This window comes from Microcebus murinus, chromosome 7 (genome assembly GCF_040939455.1).
Source record: "Microcebus murinus isolate Inina chromosome 7, M.murinus_Inina_mat1.0, whole genome shotgun sequence".
Taxonomy (NCBI): Eukaryota; Metazoa; Chordata; class Mammalia; order Primates; family Cheirogaleidae; genus Microcebus; species Microcebus murinus.
In genome coordinates this window covers 104,481,061-104,508,407 of record NC_134110.1, presented here as the reverse complement: position 1 = coordinate 104,508,407, position 27,347 = coordinate 104,481,061, and the positions used below count along the sequence as shown (strand labels likewise).

Sequence of the window (27,347 nt, the reverse complement as noted above, 5' to 3'; positions counted from 1 at the left end):
TCTCCCTGTAGAGGTCTTTCACATCCTTAGTTAAATATATTCCTAGGTATTTTATTTTCCTTGTTGATATTATGAAAGGCATTGAGTCTTTGATTTGGTTCTCAGTTTGACTCTTGTTGGTGGTTATAAATGCTACTGATTTCTGTACAATGATTTTGTAACCTGAGATTTTTCTGATTTTTTTTTTATCAATTCTAGTAGTATCTTGGCAGAATCTTTGGGGTTTTATAGAAAAAAGATTATATCATCAGCAAAGAGTAATAGTTTTCCTCCTTCTGTCCCTGTTTGAATGCCTGGGATTTATTTCTCTTGTTTGATTGCTCTGGGTAGGATTTCTGGCACTATATTTAAGAAAAGTGGTGATAGAGGGCAACCTTGTCTAGTTTCAGTTCTAAGCAGGAATACTTTCATTTTTTTTCCCATTCAGTAGGACATTGGCTGTGGGTTTGTTCTACATGGCTTTTATTATTTTGAGATAAGTTCCACCTATGCCTATTTTGTTAAGTGTTCTTATCATAAAAAGTGCTGAATTTTGTCAAATGATTTTTTAACATCTATTGAGAGGATCATATAATCTTTCTTTTTATTTTTATTTATGTGGTAAATTACATTTATAGATTTGCATATGTTGACGGATCCCTGCATTTCTAGGATGAAGCCTACCTGGTCTCGATGGATTATTTTTTGGATAAACACCTGAATTTGGTTTGCTAGGATTTTATTGAAAATTTTTGCCTCTATATTCATAAGGGATATTGGTCTGTTGTTTTCTTTATTTGTTTTGTCCTTTCCTGGTTTTAGGTATCAGGGTCATGTTGACATTTTAAAATGTATTGGGTAGTATTCCTTCCTTCTCAGTGTTGTGGAATAATTTCTGGGGTATATGCACAAGTTCTTTGTAGGCCTGGTAAGATTTGCATATGAAACCATCTAGTCTGGGTCTCTTTTTTTTTTTTTTTTTTTTTTTTGAGACAGAGTCTCGCTTTGTTGCCCAGGCTAGAGTGAGTGCCGTGGCGTCAGCCTAGCTCACAGCAACCTCAAACTCCTGGGCTCGAGTGATCCTTCTGCCTCAGCCTCCCGGGTAGCTGGGACTACAGGCATGCGCCACCATGCCCGGCTAATTTTTTATATATATATCAGTTGGCCAATTAATTTCTTTCTATTTATAGTAGAGACAGGGTCTCGCTCTTGCTCAGGCTGGTTTCGAACTCCTGACCTTGAGCAATCCGCCCGCCTCGGCCTCCCAAGAGCTAGGATTACAGGCGTGAGCCACAGCGCCCGGCCTGGGTCTCTTTTTTTAGGAAGGCTTTTTTTATTCCTGCTTCAATTTCAGTACTTGATACTGGTCTGCTCAGGAAGTTTATCTCTTCCTCATCGAGACTAGGGAGCCTGTATGTTTCTGAGAATTTGTCCATTTCCTCCACATTTTCAAGTTTATGTATGTAGAGATTTTTATAGTATTCATAGATGATGTTTTGTAGTTCTATGTTATCAGTTGTAATTTCTCCTTTTCATTCCTGATTGAACTTATTAGAGTCCTTTCTTTTCTCCTCTGGTTAATCAGGTGAGAGACATGTCAATTTTGTTCAATTTTTTGTCTTTCTCCCTTCCCTTCCCTTCCCTTCCCTTCCCTTCCCTTCCCTTCCCTTCCCTTCCCTTCCCTTCCCTTCCCTTCCCTTCCCTTCCCTTCCCTTCCCTCCCCTCCCCTCCCCTCCCCTCCCCTCCCCTCCCCTCCCCTCCCCTCCCCTCCCCTCCCCTCCCCGTCCCTTCCCTTCCCATCTCACTCTGTTGCCCGGGCTAGAGTGCTGTGGCATCAGCTTAGCTCACAGCAACCTCAAACTCCTGGGCTCAAGCAATCCTTCTGCCTCAGCCTCCCGAGTAGCTGGGACAACAGGCATGTGCTACCATGCTCAGCTAATTTTTTCTATATATTTTTAATTGTCCAGCTAATTTATGTCTATTTTTAGTAGAGACAGGGTCTCACTCTTGCTCAGGCTGGTCTCAAACTCCTGAGATCCACCAATCCTCCCGCGTTGGCCTCCCAGAATGCTAGGATTACAGGCATGAGCCACCGCACCCAGAAAATTTTGTTCATTTTTTCAAAGAACCAACCTTTTGTTTTATTAATCTTCCATGTGGTTTTTCTGTCATCAATTTCATTTAGTTCTGCTTTGGTCTTGGTGATTTCTTTCCTTCTGGTTGGTTTGGGATTGGTTTTCTCATTCTTTCTCAGACAACTCAATAGATTGTTGATTTGTGATATTTCCGTCTTTTTGCTGTAGGCATTTATGGCTATAAAGTTTCCTCTCTGGACTGCTTTAGCCGTGTCCCACAGGTTTCGATAACTCATGTCCCCTTTTTCATTTGGCTCAATGAACCTTTTGATTTCCATCTTAATTTCCTCCTTGACCCAATAATTGTTCAGCAGTAGGTTGTTTAATTTAATTTTCATGACTTTGTGTACAGATGCGTGTTTTTGCTGGAGTTGATTTCTAAATTTATTCTCCTGTGGTCTGAGAAGGTGCATGATATAATTTATATTTTTTCAAATTTGTTGAGACATGTTTTGTGGCCTAGGATATCTACATCAGTCTTAGAGAATGTCTCATGAGCTGATGAGAAATACGTGTATTAAATGGTTTTGGGGTTGAATGTTCTGTAAATATCTGTCAGACTCATTTGTTCTAGAGTTGTGTTTAAGTCCATTATTTCTTTGTTCATTTTCTGTTTGGAGGATTTGTCCTGTGCTGTCAGAGAGATGTTGAAGTCCTGGGCTATTGCGGTGCTGATGTTTATCATTTTGTTTAGATACAATAGAATGTGCTTTATGAATCTGGGTGTACCTGAATTCAGTGCATAATTATTTAGAATTGTTAAGTGTTCTTGTTGAATTGTTCCCTTTAATATTATATAATGACAATGTTTGTCTTTTATTACTTTTGTTGATTGAAGAAAAAGTTATCTGAAAGGAGAGATCATTTCAGATAACTTCAACGCCAGCTTTTTTTTGGTTTCCATTTGCATGGAATTGTTTTAGCACAATAGACACTCACCAGTGTAAAATCATCCAAATACTAAGTTCACAGGCCAGATACCAAAATGGCCAAAGAGATAAAAACAGCAATAAAACTCAACTCAACAGGATGAACAAAATCTGCCCTGCTTATCAATTCTTTCAATAAATGTGAATGGCTTGAACTGCCCACTGAAGAGACAGATAGTGGGCAAATGGATAAATATACACAAACCAAGTATCTGCTATCTTCAGGAAACACATCTAATCTACAAGGATTCATTCAGACTCAAGGTGAATGAATAGAATGTTAAACTTTAAATCCAAAGTTTTTTGTTTTTTTCTTACCTCAATCCAAATTTAGATTGACCTAAAATCCTAGGAATGTTCTCATGAAAGTTGTGTTTCTTCAAAATGTGTTTTCAGTTAGAATGCTGTGATTCAGCTGACAAGCATTTGCAAAGTCAATGCTTTAGTTAAAAAAGAAAAAAAAAAAAAAAAAAAGAACATGAAGATGCCCTCTGTAAGCCTAAGGAAACACAAGCAGAATTTTGCTGCTTATTTTTCACCCTTGTAATAAGTGCTCATCACAACACTTAGAAAATCAGATAATCCCTCTATACTATGTTGTTTTACTGCTTGGAGATCCATTGTCTATGATGATAATGTTTCTTTATTAAAAATTATCTATTTGTCCCTTCACTTCCCTGTTTTTGTCTTCTAATTGCATGCCTTTTCGTTCTTGTAATCAGTTCCCATTCAAAAATACTAATAATTGCAATGTACTCTGATATGTAAAGTACTGCATAAATGTTGAAAAGTTATTAGGTACAGCAAAAAAAATGTGAAACTCACATTAACTTCAGAGAAGGCACAATGACTGTATTGAAGACACACCATTGATATGGTCGATTAGTATGAAGAAAGAAATTAGGCAGATTGAGAGTGGGTAGGAAAATTTTGTTTAGGATCGTCAGATATTAACTCTAGTTCTTTTATTTTTTTAATTACAAAGAGATAGAAATAATACCTTTAGAAAGATGTGGAACTTTTTCTTTATTTGACAATATTCTGATGGTGTATAGGCTTGTATAAGACTGACTTATATAGTTTATTTTCCATTAATAGGTACAGAAAGGAAATATTGAGATAAATATATAGAGAAGCTCCACTCAAAAGATTATCAGGGATAAAAATAAATTTGAAAATAAGAATTAAAAGGCATGCTGTCATTTGCAACAATATGAATGGAACTGGAGGATATTATGTTAAGTGAAATACGCCAGGCAAAGAAAGACACATCTCATATGTTCTCACTCGTGTGTGAGCTAAGAACAAAATTGAACTAATGGAGATAGAGAGTAGAATGAAAGTTTCCAGGAGCTAGGAAGTATCATGAGAAGGGAGAATAAAGAGGAGTTGGTTAATTGGTGCAGAAATATACTTAGATAGAAGGAATAAAATCTCATGTTCAATAGCACAGTAGGGTGAATACAATTAACAGTAATTTATTGTACATTTCAAAATAACTTGAAGAGTGGAATTGGAATGTTCCTAAGACAAAGAAATGATAAATACCTGAGGAGTTGGATACCACAATCACCTTGCTTTGGAAACTGACAATTTCAAATTGTATTTTATCATTTTTCACCCATTCTGGGTGGCTCTAGAATGTTTACACTGCACTTAGTAAATGGTTATATAGTATAAAGAGGATGCTTTAGGGACTTGCTTTATAACTGTGTTTGCACAGATACTTGAATTATATGCTTACACATTAGAAAGCAAGAAATGGCCCATTGTTGTGGAGTAAGTTCCAGTTAATACCTCAACCAGTTCCCATTGAGCATTTATTATTATATTGGGTAAAGTAGCCTTGAATATATTTTTAAAAGTAAAATTATAAGAAATAATACTTGCTTCATGTTAATAATTTTTAATTTTTTCTGCCATTATTTCACCAGATATATAAACAAGGACAGGTAGAAAGTTACTAAATTTTTATTTCCATGATCCTCTCACATTAAATAATTAAAGCCTTTAAAATATGCTAATGTTCTGATGGGGTGAAACTTTTGGGAAACGTGGGAGGGGTGAATGTATTTTGAGGTAGAAGGAAGGTGAATCATCTTGGGCAAGGAGGCAGACTTTGGTAGGAGGGTTGTTAAGATGATCCTCGATAATGTTCACTTCCTAGCAGTCACACCCTCATGTATGTACTCACTCACCGTAGTGAGCTTGGAGGCAGATGCTTCCCTGGTCGAGACTTCAGATGAGACTGCAGCTTCTGTTGGCTCTTGATTACAGCCTTGTGAGGAACTCATGGATGAAGACCCGGCTAAGCCACATCTGCACTCCTGAATTACAGAAACTATGAGACAATAAATATTTTGTTAAATTGCTAAGTTTTTGAACATTATGTTAAACAGCAAGAGAGGATTTGATTAGTTTCCTGAAGCTACCATATTATATTACTACAAACTTGGTGGCTTAAAACAGCAGGAATTCATTTTCTCACTATTCTGTAGCCTGGATATCTGACCTTAAGATGTCAGTAAAACACAACACATTTCCTGTGGACACTCCACTGGAGAATCCTTGCCTCTTCAGCCTTTGGTGACTGTCAGCATGGCCTGGCCTGCAACTACTTTTCCCTATTTAAACAGGGCGGTAGGTCAGAGGCTGTAAGAATGTAATGAGTAGTGTCTATGAATCTCTTATTGCAGTGCTCAGTTTTTTTCCCCTTTCCCCCCATTTTTCTTCACTTTCTCAGCAATATTTCCTTCAAACAACTGTTAACTGATAGACTCATTCATTCACTTCCTGTTAAATTCCTACAACCTCTGAGTTGCTGCCCTGCTTTAGAATAGGAAAAGGTAGCTACAGGCAGAAGGAAACTGCCCACGACAGGTGTCCTGTGTATTATCTGAGTGTCATCCCCTCTGTCGCTTATTTATCTCTACCTCTCATAGTGAAGTGTCTGAAAAACAAATGTGTTTTTGAAATAAACTACTTTTATATAACTCTTTGAATGACTTTCTAAGAAGCAAGAGTAGAAAATACAGTGTGCCAGAGCAATCAGGAACAAATGGACTGTAATGCATATATCTGGAGGCAGATCAAGACAGATAGTTTTGGGATAACGTGTATAATGTACAATTTGGATTCCCTGAAGAGCATATTGACTTGTGGTTTCCTAAAACCTTTTTACTGGAAGAGATCATGGGGGTTATTTAGCACCATTTCCCACCCAATTAAGAAATATCTCCTGCAAATTTTCTTTCAGACAGCTCTCTCTGGAAGTCTTTCACTGACAAGACAGCCACTGCTTCACATGCAGCAATTGAATTTTGAGAACTCAATATTAGGAAATACTTCCTTATACTGAATAAAAATCTCTCTCTTGTAACTTGCATTCATTTGTACTACTTCTGCCTTGGGAAAGACACATAATAATTTAACTTCCTCTTTCACTTGGCAATTCCTCAAATATATAGAGGCAAGCATTATATGTTGCAGTCTGTTTTTAATTTTTATTTTAATTGTTTTTAATAGAAATATCACTGGTTCCTTTCTGTTCCTCTCTGGTATGTCATCTGAGACTTTCCCCATCCTGGTCACTATCTCTGGATGTAGAAGCTCTTTAGAACAAATAGAGTAATAATCATGTATTTAAGTTTTTGTTATTGGCATTACCATGAAGTCAGATATCTTAAAGATTCATTACAGTCTTTATGTGTTTTACATGATTTTGTAGTATCTATACATAATCACATAATGAAAGCACTCAGTGACGTTACATTTTATTATGATTAATTGAAGGCCATATTTTCACAATAACTAAGGTATATCATAGTGGCAATAGTGAATAAAATTCAAAATTCAAGTATGTATTTATTTTATATTTAAACTCACTCATGAGTCAGAAAACCTGGTGCTTGTACTAGTTGAACAAATTACAAAATATTCTGTGATATCATCCTCCCATACTAAACAATTTAGACAAAAATTAAGCTCCTCAGTTTCTTTACTTTTATAAGATTGAGATTACACCATTCTTGCCTTTTTTGTGTGTTATAGATTTTTTGTGTTGTAGAAAATGCATGAACTTCACTGTCATCAAACTGGAGTATAAAACCCTAGCTTCTCTACTTATTAGTTATGTCTACTTGAACTCTAATTTTCTCCTCATAAACAGGCACTAAGTAATTTTAAGTCACTGTGAGGGTTAAATAAAAACAGCTGCCCTTTGAACATTCTGTCCCTTAAGTGATCCTGAAAGATTTGCAATTTTTCTTCTTTCCTCTTGCATTCTAAATTAAATGATTTAATTCATAAACCATCAACAAATGACAGTATTTGTTTATTGTATAGGAGTTTGCATATTTTTGTTCATGGAAAAGTCATTTGAGATAGTTGTTTGGATAGCAGAATGTTGATGAAATAGGATATAGGAGTTTAAATAAATGTGTATTGGGAATTTGATTACTAAGCAGCTATGATCTTGGCCAAGCTAAAGATCTGTACCCCAGTTTCCTCTTCTGTAAAAGACAGAGGAAGCAGGTAAAACGCAAACCTCTCTTTCAGCTAGTATTTCATGAATCAATACTTCCCAACCATTCTTTCTTATTACAATACTAATATTAATCCTGATTGATAAACAGAATTTCCTATGATATTTCTATTAAGGTTACCTACTGACATAAAGTGATCTCCTTTTTTATTCTAAATCCTTCTATATATACCCTATGCAAGTCATTTATTGAAATAAAATGTGTTACTTTGAATATAGTGAGTGTATGTGTATATATATGTAGGTGTATGTATATACAAATATAAATATACATGTACATATGTATCATATTACAATTCTATGCTTTCAAAAATAGGAGAAACCCTGTATTTTGATGGAGTAAATAGTTGTTTTTTCCCACCTAGCAAGAATTCTGTATGGTAACATTTGATGACTATGTTTCTGTGGTTCAGGATCCACCAAGAACTCATCTCCTATCTTTTTTTTTAAATTGTTTATTAAAATGTCTAATTGACACATAATATAATTGTACATATTTATGGGATATAGTGTGATGTTTCGATAGAAGTACTTTGTATAATGACTAAACTGGGGTAATTACAATATACATCTCTTTGAATATTTATCATTTCTTTTGGTGATAACATTCCAAAATCTTCTCTTATACTTATCTTAAAATATACAATACACCGTTATTTGCTATCATAACCCTACTACATAATAGGACTTATTCTTATTCTCTAACTATAACATCGTACCATTGACGAATCCCCTAAAACCCTCCTTCCTTCCTCTTTCCCAGCCTCTGGTAACGACTATACTACTTTCTACTTCTATGAAATCAACTTTTTGGTTCCACATGAATGAGATCACGCAGTGTTTGTCTTTCTGTGTCTGGATTATTTCACTTAAAATAGTGTTCTCCAGGTTTTGATTTGCATTTCCCTGATGGTTAGAGATGTTGAGCACTGTTTCATATATCTGTTGGCCACTTGTATATCTTCCTTTGAGAAGTGTCTGTTCAGGTCTTTTGCTCATTTCTTAATTGGATTTTTTTTCCTGTTGAGTTATTTAAGTTCCTTATGTATTCTGAATATAAATTGCTTATCAGATAATAATTTGCAAATACTTTCCCCCATTCTGTGGGTTGTCTCTTTACTGATTGTTTCCTGTGCTGTGCAGAAGTTTTTTAGCTTCATGTGATCCATTTGTCTATTCACCTACTGTCTGTCCCCATTATTTCCCTCCACGATCTTTAGAGTGTTGGCTTTTCTCTTATGTTTGTCACATCATGGTCATGCAGAGCTTCCATAGTTCCAAATCTCACTTCAGTGTTCAGAATAGGAAAGAAAAGGAAGAGGAATGAATGGAACCAACCACATCTGCCCTCTCTTATCAGGTGAGAGGACATTTCCCAGAAAGTCGTTTAGTAGACTAATGTTCACATCTTGTTCTCCCGAACTCTGCCCATGACAATTCTTTGTGGAGTAGGGGAAGGAGACGAGTGGCCAGTCTTCACCTTTCCTAGCCTCTGTAACAGGACAAGACAGAGGAAAAGAGACTGAAGGCATAGCTAACTAACGCCTCTATGGGAAGAACACAGCCCCTAAGGATTCACACACACACCCACGCACATTCACATGCACAAAGGATTTAATCAGCTATTTGAATTTTCTCAGCAGGTATTTAAAACATCTTCCATATTTTACACACTAGCCAAAGTGGAAAAAAAACCTGTTTGAGAGTCATGTATTTAATCCATAAAGATCTGCTACACTAGATGACACACATTTGTAAATGGAAAAAACATACAATTTTTTCATAGAAATGTTGGTTGTGAAAAGCTAACAAAATAATTTCTTTTATGTCTGCAACATTGAGAAGACTGGACAAAGCTCATAGGTAACTTGAAGGTCATGACAGAATAAAGACTAGCAGAAAGGAGATTTACCAAAAATGAACGAAAGGCTGCGGTCAGAGGTTGGTTGTGGAGTGTGGCTCTGACAGGTATGGGGGGTCACTGAAGCTGACTTTTTCTTCCTTTTCATAGCTATTGACATTTCTTAATCCTGAGGTGGACTTTTTAGCACTAGTGTGTTGTTGTCTGTATTGTTTTTCCTTATACACAAAATGTGAATGTCAGGCACATAGGTGCCAACCGAAAACAGTTGTAGCGAAAGAAATTAAATGATTGGTGTCACTTAAATCAGAGTGAAAGCAAGAGCAAGTTTAGGCACTGCAGTATATCCAGATATTTGACAGTTGTATTTTTATTTTTTACATGATGAGAGTTTATTTTGTCAAGTATGTCAGAAGGAATTTCAATAAAATAGCCTACTTTGTCTCTTGGAACATTACACAAGAAGTTAAAGTTTTTAAATAAGTTTTGATATTAGAAATTACCAGCTGATTTTGATTTACTCCAACCCAGAACATCTGCTTTGATGTTAACTGAATAATGCAGTCCTAATAAAACAGGGCCGTTTCACCACACACAGCTTACACGCCCCTTGACTCCGATGGGGCCTGCCATCTCTACCTTTCTTCCTGGCCAGAGGAGCCCTAGCTCTTAATGTTCCAGCAGTCCCAAAGCTATGGCCCTGCGTGGGGGCTCACTCTACACACCCACCCAGCCACCTCCCCAAGTGCTCAGGATTGGGCTTAGCATGGCCTTCATCAGGCCTGCAGGGACAGAGGTGACCCACTGGACCTGCCCACTGTCCCTCTTGTCAAGATAACAGCAATGTGTGGCAGTTAAACCCCGTGGGACATGCTTTGTCCAGTGGAATACTGGGGCCAAGAAGAAGCCCGCTGGCACATTGCTCACCCTTGCTCAAGAGAGGAAAGGTTTGGATTTGTAAGTGCAGTGATGCTCAAGGCCCTAAGGCAGACTGCGGCTGACTGAGTAGCCAACAGTGTTGACTCTGGCAGCTCCCTGCCTTAGACTTTTTTTCTGCTGGCCTGACTTGCCACCCCTTACCTATTGCTCTTGCTTCTGTGGGAGTGAACATCTTCCTTCAGTAAATTTTTTACATGTGAGACTTTGCTTTCTACTCTGTTTCCAGGGAAGCAGGACTAAGGAAACATCTTCTCCCCCTACATGTACATCGCAGGGCACTGAGTACTCCAAAGGTGACACCTCACCTCCCATCAGGCAGAGCACTGAGGAAAAGGTGTCGATGAGTTATGCTAAGTAGGTAGATGAAGAGCCACTAGGAAATTATGCACATCACTTTGAGTTTGCAGCTGACTGCACCTCTGAGTGTATTTGGAGCACCCTTCATTCTAAAATGGAGCTTTAGTGGTAAGGACACCTGACTAGGGAGCAGAGGTGGCCTGAGAGTCTGTCCTGAATTCTTATGTATCAACACTGTGCATTTCCTCTATTTAGAATACTAATAATTTGACAATGGTAAAGCTATTTTATTCACCTATGGCTATGACTGAAAAATAAAAAACAATCTTTTTTCATTTCCTGAATTCCACGGTGACTGAATTACGCCAGGATGCCTACTGCTGCAACAAGTGTCTTGCTTCTTTTCACTCTTCCTGTAGCTTGTTATTGTAATATTCATGGCAGAAACTTAGAATTATTTGTTGCAGCTTTTCCTTTACCAAGTATATCACATGACTCTTGAGGATAAGTATGCAGTATTTTTAATACTCAATGGATATCTGACGTGTCATTTCTGATATTTGATGAATTCATGTAAGAATGAAGGATTCGGCACTGACCACAGAGACACAGACACTTGTAAATGGTTGCAACCTGCTTTCAAGCTTTTAATTCATAGTAATGTGTGTGTGTGCTAATCTTAAAGATGATGACTGAAACGGATAAAACTGAATAATTCTTGTACCAGGAAAAACAAAGCTTAAGAAAGCCCATTCATGTATAATAGCTAATTATCTCGCAGTGATTAATTATTAATGGGTATGTTTTGAAGAGCAACATGGAATGATTTTAAATGTTTATGCATAGGCATAGACCAAGGTAAAAAAAAAAGGGGATAGGAAAAAATGAGTGAAAACTATGAAGTGAAATGTGAGCCCTTGAAGCAAAAATCATTTTTTGATTTTTCCCTTTCCACGGTAAGGCAGAGTTTTATCAGCAGTTCCAGATGGACATGTTGTCATCATGTGCTCACATGCTGACCCATTACTTGTCGGGTAGATTCGTATCTGCAGAATAATAATCTCTCTAGGTCCTCACACGTTTGTTAAATATTGTCCACAAGTTTCTAAGGAAGTTGGGGTAATATTTCTTGCTTCTATAAGAACAATTTTCTTGGTTAAATCTTCAAAGTTGATGTTCATGAAAAAATATGCACTGTTCTTCAGGGTCCTGCGCCACCCACCTGGAGAGCACGCTGCCTTCCCACTCACTGAGTTGTCTTCTATATGAAATTTAAAAATCAAAAGATTGGTAGCATGAGGATAAAATTTTAACATGTAAGATCTCACTAAATTTTCAACTGTTAATTGAAAAAAAGCTTCTATCCTTAAAGGCATGTAAATTAGAAAAAGGCAATTTTTAAAGAATTACTTGATTATCTTATTGCATTTCCCTGCTGGGCTAAAGAGATTGTTAAAGGAGGATCTTACAGCTACAGGCAGTTTATAAATTACTGCTAAGTTGACACTGCTAAAAGTTAATATACAAAATTCAGGAATTAAAAAAATAGAACAACCTCTATGGAAGGAGGAGGAGGAGTTAGTATGGAGATACCTGAAAGAACTAAAAGTAGAACTATCATTTGATCCAGCAATCTCACTACTGGGCATCCACTCTAAGGAAAAAAAGACATTCTGTAAAAAACACATCTGTATTCAAATGTTTTCAGCAGCACAATTCACAATTGCAAAGATGTGGAAACAACCCAGGTGCCCATCAATACATGAGTAGATTAATAAAATGTGGTATATGTATACCATGGAGTACTACTCAGCAATAAAAAATGTGGAATTAATACCTCTTGTATTATCCTGGATAGAGCTGGAGTCCATTCTTCTAGGTGAAGTATCACAAGAATGATAAAACAAACATCACACATACTCACCATTAAATTGGTACTAAGTGATCAACACTTATGTGCACACATGAAGTAACATTCATCCCTTGGGGATTAGGCAGGTGGGAGGGGATGAGGGCATGGGTAAATTAACACCAAATGGGTGGGGAGTGGCCCTCCTGTCTGGGGGATGGGCATGCTGGTAACTTTGACTTGGCTGGTGCTAAGACAATTTATGTGACCAACGCATTTGTACCCACATAATATTCTGAAATTAAAAAAAATAAAAAAAAACAACTATAGGAAATACACATAAAAATAACAAAAAATAAAAAATAGGAAAAAAATTAAAACAAATATCTATTTGTGTTTCTTATATTTATCTTTAATAAATTGTTTCCAAACAAATCTTTATTAGATGCAGTTGTGTAATTATCCCGATTTAATGGATCTGCAATAATTAAACTTTCTTTAAGAGGTTTCCATCATTAATATTCAACAAAATGCATTTCAAAGGAAAAAGGAACATATAATTATCATTGCTCCCAAGATTTAGCCAAAGTGAATATTATTCCTTAAAATACTGTTCATAATATCTAAGCAAATATTCAATTTTGAGAGCAAAATAGTGTATAAATGTTGAGTAATGTTTAAAACAGTAGAATTATCAATTTTTTTCAGTTCTTGAATGTAAGTAATATTATCTGAAAACATTTTGTAATATAACCATTCTGTAACTTTATATTTGTCTTTATGTTTTTGAAACAAAGTACTCAAATTTTAAATTCAAAGTTCCATTGAAAAGTCTCTAATAAAAAGATTTGAATTTTAATAATATAGGAATATATTTCTTGCATACAATGGAGTTTTGTTTAATATTTGTTTTTTAAATATAAGAATTTATCAATACCAGCAATTCCTATAAGAAGAAAAAGCTCACTTATGTAATAGAATAAAAAGGAAGAATAACTGATGAAAATGCTTAAAAATAGGCTGATCTTATTCCTAATATTTTTAAATATCTAGAAAAATGATACAGATTAAATGTAACAAGTACCATTTTCAGTAACAAGTTGTAAGATCTTAAAAATAATTTACTATTCAATTTCATATAAAATATGAAGATTTTTCTCATTTTGGGTATTCAGTTTATTCTTTCCCTTAAAAATATTATTCAAACTCACTTTCTAAAAGTGTATATATATTTATGTACTTGACATTTTTATCTTTTTGTAATATTGTTCTCTAAAAAATAAAGTATGAAACTCTGCCTAGAGTTGGTTAAAAATATATTTTAAAATATGTGCCTTCATTATATTTTTACTTTAAGAATTTAGTAAATGCAGAAGAATATAAAAATGAAGTATGTAGCAACAGTAATGGCATATTTATTGTAATGTTTTTATGAATGTTTATATTACATATACATTAAAAATGTGTATTTTTGTTTAAACATATGAAATAAAATTGCCATCTTCATGTGTGGATGGTGTTATCCTATGTTAACATTTAATCATAAGCATTTTTCTATGGCAATAATTATATCTTGAAATTATTCACTTTTAATAAATTAATAAGTGTTTTGCTGTGTATATTATAATTGATATATGGATTAATATTTAACATATAAATCACTTAAAATATACTGTTAATATAATGATGGCCTATGGGTTTTTTTGGCATATTAATCATTGAAAACATCAAATATTTCTTGATATGAGTATTTATAAAAAGAATCATAAAACACGAGCATTCTTTATTCTCATAAACTTAGATTGACTTCATGCAAAATGATAATACATTTACAATGTAAATGTATTAATATACTGTTCAATATTTATCACAATTATTTAGAATCATACTATTGTTTTAATCTGTTTATGATTGGCCATATGTAATAGTAACATGTCACAATTTCACATTTTTATAAATCTTATTTTAAGTAGGTGTCCTTTTCTGTTTTGTTTTATTTGCTTGGTACTCTGTGCACTAGGTGCTGAGTTTGGTGCTATAATTGTGTCAGATCCAGACAGGGCAGTCTTACAGCTATGCATCTACAAGACAGTAAATGCATTTTTGAGAAGAGCCTATTATATAGTGGAGATATTATTCTTTTTGTAATAGTTTCTTAATTTAAGGTTCGTTCACGGGGGCTTTTTAATATTTATTTGTATGTAGTATAGGTGTTAGTTTTTCTATTGAAATGTTCTTCTTTGAATTTGACTAGTTCATGACAAGAGCAAATACACCCCCTCTAAAATGTGCCTCAAGGTGAAGAAAGTAATACAATGTGGGGATGAGAACTGACATAGCTAGTGTTTCCCCACGCATTTTCAGGGTGGAGTCTTGAGTCGAGCCCCTTCTCCATTTCCAAATCCCACTACATAAAGATAAGAAGCCTGAAACTCTTACTTCTCTGATATGCATGTTGGGTGTGTCATCCCTGCAGGTGTTTGGGGTGTAACGGATGCGTCTCCGTGAGAGCACTGCTACCAGCCCTGTATCCCGGGTCACATGTACATCTACTGCACTGCTAGTGCAAACAGTCAACAGTAGAATGAGAGCCATAATGAAACAAAACATGTGGGTCTGCGCGTCCTTTTCTGTACTCGTCAAACATATTCTAGTCTTTGAGATCTGAATCTAATAGGCTGTTCATTTATAGGAATTTCTGGAAAATATTTCTAAAAGCTCATGGAAAATTCGCCCATATTTTCTTCCAGAAGTTCTCTTTCAGTTTATTTTGTTTCTTTGAAATAGTGCCCCTTTCCCTCTGTTTGCATTCAGTAGTTTTTCTTTGTCTTGGTTTTAGCAGTTTTACTAGGATGAATTTAAAGTTTATAGATTTTCTTGAATCTGTAGATTAATAGCTTTATAAATTTGGAAAATCCTCAGCTCTTCCTTATTCCATTCTTTGTATTTTGTTCTTTGTTTTTAGGATGCCGATTACATGCATCCTAAAAGAGATTTATAGTTACAGGTTTTATGTGTAGGTCTTTGAGTTAATTTTTGTATATAGTAGAAGGGAAAGGTCCAACTTCTTTTTTTGCATATGGATATCTAGTTTTCTTAGCACCATTAGTGGAAAAGATTGTCTTTTGTCCATTGACAGGTCTTGGCACCTTTGTTGAAAATTATTTTACCATGTATGTGAGGATTTATCTCTGGACTCTGTTCTATTCCATCAATCTATATTCCTATCTTTAGACCTGTGGTTTACTATAGCTTTTTAGTAAGTTTTCAAATCAGGGGTGTGATTCTTCTAGTATTATTCTCCTTCAAAATTATTTTGACAATTTGGGGTCCCTTGAGATTTCATGTGAATTTTAAGATGGGTTTTTCTATTTCTGCAAAACAAAAAAAGAAGCCTCATTGGGAATTTTTTATTTCAGCATATTATGGAGGTACAAATGTTTAGGTTACCTGTGTTGCCTTCCTGCTGCCCCTCCCCCCCCATTCAGAGCTTCAAGCGTGTCCATCCCCCAGATGGTGCACATCACACTCATTATGTATGATTATACCCATGCCCTCCTCCCCCCTCCCACCAGCCCAATGCCAGATAAATGTCATTCATATATGCCCACTTAGGTGTTGATCAGTTAATACCAATTTGCTGGTGAGTACATGTGGTGCTTATTTTTCCATTTTTGGGATATTTCACTTAGTAGAATGGGTTCAAGCTCTATCCAGGATAATACAAAACGTGCTAGTTCACCATTGTTTCTTATAGCTGAGTAGTACTCCATGGTATACATATACCACATTTTATTAATCCACTCATGTATTGATGGGCACTTGGGTTGTTTCCACCTCTTTGCAGTTTTGAATTGTGCTGCTATAAACATTTGAGTGCAGGTGTCTAGAAAAAATGAATAACCAACCTCGTTGGGATTTTGATAGAAAAAGTATTGAATCTATAGATGCTTTGAGAGCCAAGCATCTATAGATCCTTTGAGGTAGTATTGACATCTTGACAATATTGAGTCTTCCAAATCATGAACATGGGAGGTAGTCTCATTTATTTATGTCTTCTTTAATTTTTTAAAGAAATGTTTTTTAGGTTACATGTTACAAAGTTTTCACCTTCTTGGTTAAGTTAATCTCTGGTTATTTTATTCTTTTTGATACTTCTATAAATGGAATTGTTTTCTTAATTTCCTTTTCAGATTGTTCACTGTTAGTGTATAAAAAGGCAACCTGATTTTGTGTGTTGAGTTTGTATACAGGTACTTTTCTAAATTTGTTTATTATTTCTAACAATTGTTTTTTTTTTTTTTCTAACAATTGTTTTTGGTGACAGTTTTAGAATTTTCTACACGTAAGATCATATCATCTGTAAACATAGATAACTTTATTTCTTTCTTTCCAATTTATATGCCTTTTATTTCTTTTTCTTGCCTAATTATTATTGCTAGAACTTTCATTATCATGTTAAATGATAGTGGTGAAAGTAGGCCTCCTTATGTTGTTCCTGATCCTATAAGAACATATGATCTTTCTATAGGAAAAGATTTCAGTCTTTTACCATTAAATATGGTGTTCTCTGTGGGTTTTTTATATATGGTTTTTATTGTGTTGAGGTAGTTTCCTTTTCTTCCTAGTTTTTGTGTATGTCAGTCATAATAGTATTAATTTTGTCAAATGCATTTTCTACATGAATTAAGATGATTATTTGTTTTTTTTCCTTCATTCTGTAATGTGGTGTACTACATTGATTGATTTTCATATGTTGAATCAATCTTTCATTCCAGAAATAAAAATAACCTGGCAAGGATGTATAATCTTTTTAAAATACTGCTACATTCAGTTTCCTAGCATTTTGCTGAGGATGTTTGCATTATGTTCCTCAGGGATATTGGTCTGTGATTTCCTTTTTTTGTAGTGTCTTTCATTTGGCTTTAGTGTCAGGGTAATATTGGCCTTGTAGAATGAGTTAGGAAATGGTCCCTTCAAATTTTTAGAAAATTTTGATGATTGTTGTTAGTTCTTTAAATGTTTATATATTGAGATTTGACATAAAAATAAATTTATAAAAATATAGTAAAGCTAGAACACTGAGTTATATGGTGGCATAACAAGAGCATGACAAATCTTAGCACTAACTTCACCCTTTGGTCAGAACTTAGTGATTTCCATTATTTTTGCAATTCTGTTCATTTTACTTACATGGAAATCGTTGACAAAATGTGAAGATAGAGTTTCTTCAACATATTACAATATGTCAAGATTATACTAAGAGGGATGTTAAATCAGATTTGAGTTAAGAAAAATTAGTATAGCTGTACTGGTTATAGATTTTCAAAGTCTGAATGAGAGCCTCAGGCCAATTCTTAGTAATAAGTTGCAAAGCACCAACAGCACAGAAAGAACAAATGATATCATTGTGTTTCAGATCTAGGATTCTCAAAGAGTTGAGAAAGGTAGAAGCAGCATACAATATGCCTCACAAGACAGCTAACTGGCATTGGCAATACTTGTTAGGGTCACGTATGCACCTGCTCTGCTTAAGGAAGACAGATGAATGAGACATCTTCCCTGTCCTTCAGTGCAGGGAAGTGCAGTTGGTAAACACACGCAGCAAGAACAACAAGGCGAGAACATACAGGCCCACAAGGAATACTAAAGAGAAAGTCACTGGCCAATTCTCCTTGAATTTTCTGAACAATTTTCATGGTAGATATGATTCTTGATTGTGTTGTTCAGGAGTGTAGCCTTTGGCGTCAGTGAACTAAAGGATGTCTAATATCTCTGCACCTCAGCTAAACATAAAAAAGAAATAAATTCAAGGTTAAACACTTTGTCTTTGAAATAAGTATCTTCTTTTAAGGTATTCAATTCAATAGCATTTTTAATGAATATCAAGAGAAAAAGTAGGGGAGAGCGAGCGAGCGAGAGAGAGAGAGAGAGGGGAGAGAGAGAGAGAGAGAGAGAGAGAGAGAGAGAGAGAGAGAGAGAGAGAGAGAGAGAGAGAATATACCGGCACAAGCATGCAAGCAAGTGAGGGAGGGCGTGAGAGGGAGAAAGCCAGCATTGGTGTGCCTGGGGACAGATGCAGGGGCAGTCACTGCAGTGTGCAGGACAGGGCATGTATCCTGTCGTTCCGTTTTGACAGAGACTGGTATAGAGGTGACTCCTAAGAGAGGCAGGGACCAGACTATGGGAGGATTAGAATGGCGTGTGATTTTGCTCTTTTGTTCCTGAAAAATTTAAGAAAAAATGGCCATTTCCGATTTGTACTTTAAAAATACTGCCCTGGAAGCACTATGTGAATGTGTATGAATAGAAGAACAAACCTAAAATATTATTTTTAATTATCTCTCTTTTATCAAGAGCACATAAAATTACAGGAATGTGTACTTTCATCTGTGATGTCCTTTGTGTTAAATGAGAAAAGGGGTCACGATATTCCAAAGTCTCCTCTACAACTCAAGGGTTGTAGATCACTTGCAGAAGTCAAGAAAAGCAGAAATCCTACTGAGAAGGTGTATTTAATAATTAATTGGAAAAACCTTATGCTCATGATTGATAATAGCTCTCTATTTTGAACAGAAATCAACTGAAATCTCATTGCATTTACCCTGCTATTTCTCCTGACACTGCAATCTTTGTGCTTCTTAGTACCTCAGTTACTTCTAATTTAAAATTCAGCCATTTGAGATAAATATACAAGTTCTAGTTTTCTCCTCCCCCTTCCCCTCCCCTTCTCCCGACAGAGATTATATGTCCTTCAGCATTGGATCTCATGAACTCTTTTGTGAAGCTCTTTCCTGTGGTCTTGCCTCTGATGTGCTTGTCCCTGCTGCGTGTGGTCCCACCAGTATCTCCAGCTCAAGTCTCATGAAGCCTCTGCGTGTCTTACAGAACTCCTAGTAATGTCACCAGTACTGAAGGAATGAGAAATATCCAATACTCTCCTGCGTGCTGAGCATTCCCTCAGCTGTTGATGTTCTGTCATTTTGAAATCATGTTTGTCTCAGGGAACCAGGAGCACCTGGGGAAGAAAATGCGAAGCCCCATCATCTGAGATCCCCCCAACTAATTACTGCCTACTCCTTTAAGAATTGGTCTGAAGTGCTGAGTTTTAGGAGCCCAAATATCTATCCCTCCTTCCCCTCCCCCCTTCTCTTCCCCCCTTCTTTCTCTGTGTTTTGTCTCAGCCCAGAAACAATTCTCCCTACAAGATGAGAACTTACTTTTAAACATTCTTTCCAACTCTTGTATGTATGGGATAAACGCTTAAGTTTTGAAGCCATCAGAATTATTATTGTCAACCTAAAAAAAAAAATCATCCTGAGATGATTATATCCAAATATGTTGCATTTTCTCAGGAACAACAAATGAGGATTATAATCTCATGAGGTTAAGTGAGGATTGTTACAGCAAGTGCATCAGGTGAAGGAAGGTTAAAAGGAAGATATTATTGGCAAAAAGAGAGAGGTTAACATAAGCTGCTTAGAAACAAATTTTATTGGTTCCAGAGCCCCAAAGCCAGAGTTGTCAGTTCATTGGTAGAGATGCCATTACTAGGCAAATGTCTTTTCAAGAGCATCTCTCTGAATTACCTCGCAGTGTTAAAGAATGTTTAATAATAAACCTTTTCGTAGAAATTCAAGTATATGTGCAAAACCCATAAGTCATGCAAAGTAGGAGACGTGTGGAGAAGTGAAGGGATTTCTTGTGAGGTTTCAGAAAGTCCTTGGAAACAGTTCCTCCCTCAGACCTGTGAACATAAGCTTCCTCTACTCCATGCCTCCCAGCCCTGTTTGTCTGGGTCTGACAAAAGTGGCCTCCCTGCTATATGCAACTTTTCACTATAGACATTCAAATGGAAGAACTTAGATGTTTTCTCTTTTCAAATGACTTGCTTTCAACATGAAGTTGGACTTCAAATACAAGAGTTTGACTCTGTTGTAAGTAAGTTATTCTTTTGTCTTTTTATTCATTCAACAAATATGAATTGAGCACCTGCTAAGACCTAGGAATTCTCTAGGTGCAAGTGGTGATGTAATGAATGTAACAGGCAGAAATCTGTGGCCTAAAACTTAGGTTTTATTGGGAGGTGAAATAAATCATAAAACAAAAAAAAATAAACAGTTATTAGAAGATGATAAGTAATATAGAGAAAAAATAAGATATAATAAAGCATTTTCCCATTTTTATTCTGCTATCTCAAAGCCTAGAGTGTTTTGAAGAAGGATTAATTTTCTTTCAAGCCTTCTTTTTCACACCATGACAACTTAAAAGGATTTATTTGTTTTCTTTTCATCCTTTCACCTATTGTGCTTAAATTATTTTGTTCAGGTAACTGCTTTTTATTTTCAATGTAACATTATTCAATTTATCCCCCAGTGAGACAATATGAATACATATTAACTACAGAATTCTGTAGTGCTCCATAGATTGTTGGCGACATAAAACTATATTATCATATGCTCTGAGTTTGTGTGTGTGCAATAAGAGTATGTGTGTATGTATACACTGTATGTTGTAAGTTATCTGCCTGATTGCCCTGAGGTACTGCAATTTCCCATTTAGGAAACATTCCAACATGATTCTAGAAAAAACAGAAATTAAAACACTGTATATTTCTTTTCTCAAACAAGTCTGGAGCTTCCCAATTAAACAGTTATGATGGTGTAGGTTTGATTTTGAATAATAATTTTTAATGAATGCCATTTTGAGTAAAAACTACACAAATAAGTGTCATTTTAAAATTTTCTGTCATACATTTTATATCATTCATAGAACTAAAATAACATATTTTAAGAACTAAAACATCAAAGAAAGCAGAATTCCCATGCTCACAGGGCCTGCAGTTTTCTAGGAATCAAAGATGCTTCTAAAAATGACTCAATGAGTTGAGCATTGTCACAGATGCAGTATAAAACAAAAATAAGTTGATATTTATGTTTAAAATATTTGAATTTCATACTTCATTTATATAAAACTATATTAAAAAAATAAGAACTTTACTTAGATTATATTTCCTGTGTGTAGATCACACTATCCTGAATCTAGATACAGTCTTTCAAAATACACAAATCATGAAAACAATTCATATGATTGTAAATAACTGGTATCAAAAATTCTTGGCTATGGAAAGCCCTCTACCATAGACATATCACTCTCAGTCTCATTTTTTTGCTGCAGTCATCTCTGAGGAAGAACATTTATAATACATTTTACTACCTGAGGGAAGTAGGTCAAATCAAATGTTTCCTCTGCTATGATATTAATTCTCTTCTTTGCTGGAAGTCTCTCTGAAGTTTTGATGTGTCTACAAATTCCCTAAAACTGCAAGCAAAAAGCAAAATGCTGAGCATTTTTTTTTCTGCTTGGAGATCACATAATCAGATCACAAATCAAATCATCAGATTTGTAAAAAGGTCTGTGATTTAAAAAGGTTAAACACTTTATTGTCTTTGAAATAAATGTCTTCTTTTAAAGTGGCAAAAGAAATTCTAATTTTATACTCTAAATATATACTCCAAACTTATCTGGAGTTCTTCTGCCTGTGATTTTTTATATTTAATTTTTACTTATAAGCATGGATTCATGGATACCTTGTTTTTTATTATGAGGTTATGAGTGGTTCTTGAAAAATTACACAATGTAAATTGCATCCTCTTATATTTCCAAGTAGGCATGAATTGTGTCCCCATTCTTAGTTTAAGTCAGCACTATGTTAAAATATCATGTTTTGGGCAACATATAATTAGAAATTAATGTATTATGTGTAGAAACAATATGGAATGTTTTTGCATTAAGGGATGGATTCATATTTTAGAAAATTATCCCATTGAAGTACAAAATATATAATATATCCTTGTATATATGCACATTTACTCCATGTAAATATGTTTGGGAAGGCATGTGTACACTGAGGGAACAAGAAATGCTAAAGAACAAGAAAACAGCATCCATCCTTAAAGAGTTTTAAAAAAAATAGCTGTATAAACTGTTGTTAATAATAAACCAATGATATTCAACAGAGGCATAGGTCCAAAGCAAGTCATTGTTTTAGCAGCATCAACCACTGGAATATGTTAAGCCCACGAATAAAACAGGTCTGACATAGGACTTTCATATTCAGGGCACTGCTGAGGCAGGTAACACTAGTTTTGGAGAGATAACAAACAACCAGCATAATTCAGCACAGTAACTGAACAACAGTGGCTCTCGAAGTTTTAGACATTAGCAAGAAACACAGTTGCTAGGCTTACTTTGGTAGTGGAAGGATTATACATTAGGGTACACATGGAAGAAGAAGCATACAACTCTTTTTATTGTGATCTGAAAGCTAGTTTAGCCACTAAGTCTAGCATGATGTGATCCCTCTCGGTTGAAGCTGCCCTCTGTTGTGCTGTGCTTGACAGCCACCGGTCTGCTGAGCCCGTGGGTTGCTCGTCTCTACGTCTACGTCCAGAAAACCCCCAACAAAAATAAAACTTCATTATATTATATTTTATGATATAAAATAGTATATGTTTTATAGTATATTTTATAAAATAGTATAGTTTATAATAAAAAGAGTTATAGTTTTATAACTGTCAAATTCTTTATCAAACATACACATCTGCTTATATATGTGTATTTTACATACAAAAATAGATTTTGGTTCATGATTAGGGATATTAAACTAAATGCATAAGAGTGGGAATATGCCTAAGTTAGCAATCTATGTATGTATATATAAAATTTTTAAAATAATTGAATGAAACTGTCTTTAAATGAAAACATTTTATAGACATCATTTCTTATCAATAAATAACAACATGGGCATTTGTAAATGCACAGTATTCTAATGTTTTAGGCATATGGGTTATTATTTAGCATGAAAATAATTCAGCATATCCTACATATAAGTTTTAATTACACTGCCTTTTCCACTTAATTTTTGGTATGCGTGTGTGCATATTAAAAAATGTTAGAATGTTGAGAATTATCTTTTAAAGTATTTGAGGTGTGAGATCTTCAAATTTTCCCTGCATTTAATTATTGTTTTATTTGAAATGTTAGTATATTTACTAGAAAATGGAACATTTTATATTGTTCTACTCTGCTTGCTGCAGGTAATATTGAGATTATCTTTAAAATGGCTTTGGGTGTGTGTATAGATTTAAAATCTTAACAAGGTGTAATTTTATATATATACACTGCCCCCCCAAACCCTGAAAAGAATGCATTTACTTTTCTTGATGTTACAAGGAGGACAAAAGGGGAGTTTCCTGAGCCAGGCCCCAGGCACCCCATTGTGATTGCCTTTCTGTATGCTTTGGAGTTTGGTTATATACATTTGTATTTCCATTAGAAAATGAACTGATACGAATGCATTATTTTATGCCAATACACAAATGAAAAGCTATAGATTTTGGTGGAAATAAACTTGAAAAGTTATTTCATTGCCAAATAAATTTATTAATACTACAGGTAACAGTTTTTAAGTAATAACCCACTTTTAAAAATATTTTTACTCAGATCTTGGGATAAGTTGTTCAAATATATAGTATTGAGGAGTTAGAAAGAAGCAGAGTTTAAAAGGTCATGAAGATATCATTTAAATAAAAGAAATGCAATTTATTAGTATTTCTACTCTAAAGAATATTCCTTCTTCAATAATTGATTAAATATTTTAAATCTTTGTTCCACTTTACTATTTTATTATTACATTAGTCATATATTAGAAAAGAATCTAGAAATGACTTCTAAATGTAATTTTAAGATTTTTTTGCAAACATTTATTTTTTTACATACTAATTATTATTTTGAAATTCTAGTTGTTAGCATATCACACTAACTTCCTTATCATTCGAACTCTCTAGTAATTGATATACTCCTTTATATTATAATTTTTGTCCAAGTTGCTCTTACATTCTTGGCTTATATTTGAGCAGTGGTAGGAAATATATCATACATTTCATTTGTAAATAATAGTAATGGTATACAATAAAGTATTTAAAGGATAAAGATAAGATTCATATGTTACTAAGATCATCTTTTCTAAGATTAACCAGGTAAGTACTAAGGAAAACAGTAACAAAAACAAAATCAATGCTATCAAATATCAATACAACAACTCTACACAAGTAAATAAGGTTAACAGTCTAGTAAATACCCTATGGGGGAGAGAAAGCCAACCATGGCTGGAGGGAACGTGTTATAACCCAAACACTCTCGAGGGTGAGTTTAGCAGGAGAAGATTTCTGTGATCAACCACACTTTCTATAATGCAATGCTTCTCCACACGGTCAATTTTCAGGTTCCCATAAAAGATTATTCCGACTTTTTTCAGGTTGAACAAACTCAAAAGCTAGATAGTACACTCTTGAAGATGAGTCCATATAAAGAGAAGTCGAATTTTTTTTTTGAGACAGAGTCTCACTCTGTTTCCCAGGCCAGAGTGCCGTGGCGTCAGCAACCTCAAACTCCTGGGCTCAAGCAATCCTCCTGCCTCAGCCTCTTGAGTAGCTGGGACTACAGGCATGCACCACCATGCCCAGCTGATTTTTTCTATATATTTTTAGTTGGCCAATTAATTTCTTTCTATTTTTTTAGTAGAGACGGGGTCTCGCTCTTGCTCAGGCTGGTTTTGAACTCCTGACCTGAGCAATCCTCCCACCTCGGCCTCGAGTGCTAGGATTATAGGCATGAGCCTCAGCGCCCAGCCGAATTTTGCAATTCTTTATAACAATTTATAAGAACTAGCAAAAAGCATAGTTCCACAAAGTATTTAGCATAGAATGTTTGATTGATTAATAAAAAATATTTAGGGATCAGCTTTTTCCTCTACGTGTCCATACTATCCTGATTTTAGCTGAAGGCATGAGTTTAGAAATTCCTTAGCTGATTCATCACTAGAGCAAAAACTACTTTTAAATGATTATAATAATGTTAGAAGGACATGGTTTTTGTACATAACCTTGCTCAAATTACATATATATTTTCAAATTTTCTTTTATTTTTACATTTTAAATGAGAATATCCTGCCAGTAAGTTTGTTCTTAAAATGTTACATTTGATAATTCTCCAACTTTGTGCTCTGTATCCATGAAATTACCTGTCATTTCACATTTATTGGTAAGACAAAAAGGAACTGAAAAATGGAAAAATAAAGTAAGTCAATAATATAATTTGTAAGTGAAAACAGTCTGCATTTACTCTGCTGTAAACATATATCATATGGACTGGGCATTGTTTAAGTTTTACTACAAAGCCAATGGAAAATAATTGGTTTTAATTAGAAAAAGTATTGCTGAAGAAAGATTTTGTGTTTTGAAGTTCATTTATCTAAACCTGCTATTAATGTTTATTTGGTTTTTAAAGTTTTTTCCATGGTATACTACAGTGGAAATGCTTTCTCTGAAGATTTATTTTAAAATCTTATAAAATGTCATTCATTAAATTGTCTTAAAGTAAATGTTATATTTTATTTGGAGTCTTGACAGAAAATATTTCAACATATATACTTTGTCCTTTAATATTTGAATATTTCATTTACTCTGTTCCCTTGTGTGTTCAAACAAATTGGATATAATTTCAAAATACAAAAAGACAGACAAAATAATTGTCTACATTCTTAGTAGATAATCATTTAAAATTGCAGGGAAACATAGGCTTTTGGTTTCTCATACATAAAGGAAGTAAATATACTTTACAAAATTTTGGCATATGAAGTTTGAGATAATATTGATATCTGATTTTTAAAAAGGAAGAAAGCCTTTCATATGTGATGTTTGTTATGTAATGATTTCAGTAAGTCAAAGAGTGAATATTAAGTCACTGAAACTATATCCTCATAAAATTTTGAGGATCTTGTGTTACCTTATCCTTGTTATTCACAATTTTATTATTTATTTATCATTACAGATTAAAAAAATCAACAGAAACTTTCCTGTAAACCAGCAGGTAAGAGCGAGAAATTCTTGGGAAACTTAATTATATATTTCTTTAATTTTATCTATTATAGAAGATAATCTTGATGGTATCTGATTTTTATGCACAAATAATTGGTACTAATCATTTTCTATCTATAGAGAAAAAAACATAAATTTAAGAGATCCTTTTATATTGTGTAATATATCTGTTCCTCTAATTGTTTTAAAAGACAGTTTTTAAAAACTTGTATCTAAGTAAACTGAGTTATTTTTTGACAAAATAATTATATTTATTTGAATACAGTGTTCAAGAACTTACAGTGCTGTCTATATAAGATCGTTTCAGTATACTTTATCTTTTGGGAGACCTATTTTAATTGATCTCAAAGTTCAAGGATTTTCACAATTTGCTGATACTATGTCAAATGAGTCTAAATTAATGCATACAATGAAATTAATTTTTATTAATCAAATTTCATAAACTTGTTACCCTTGACATCAACCCTAAAATCTAAGTATCTAAGATAGCTATCTATAAATGATATATAAATCAAAAATTAATTTGTATGGTAACATTTTTAAATGCTCTTCAACTTATGAAAAATAAATTATTTTCTTATATAAACTTCAGTTCCCTTATTTGTAACATTTATATAAGGGTAACTATCTTTTAAATTCATTTAAAGTTCTCAATATATGCTATTATTATCATTAATGTTTCTAAAGTTTTAAACTTGCTTTTTGGAGTACAGAATTAATGTTTTGTAGAAATTATATCATTAATGATGCTACTAGCCCAGATTAGCCCGCAAAGCCAGGTGTAACTGAACCACTTGAGAGAACAGCTTTGGAGACCTCAGTGTGTCTGCAGTGTTCTGAAGTACATTTTGTCACCTGGGCATCCCCTCCTTCCT

At 34.3% G+C, this 27,347-nt stretch overlaps 1 protein-coding gene across 4 annotated transcripts in view; it reads left to right on the top strand.

The window, feature by feature from the left end:
• SNTG1 (syntrophin gamma 1) overlaps window positions 1-27,347 on the top strand; it is an 836,056-nt gene that overhangs the window by 620,622 nt on the left and 188,087 nt on the right. For all 4 annotated transcript variants that reach the window (XM_076005316.1, XM_076005315.1, XM_076005314.1 and 1 more), the window contains one exon: window positions 26,426-26,464. In XM_076005316.1, coding sequence (XP_075861431.1) covers window positions 26,426-26,464 — 39 coding nt within the window. The remainder of the gene's footprint in view (window positions 1-26,425; window positions 26,465-27,347) is intronic.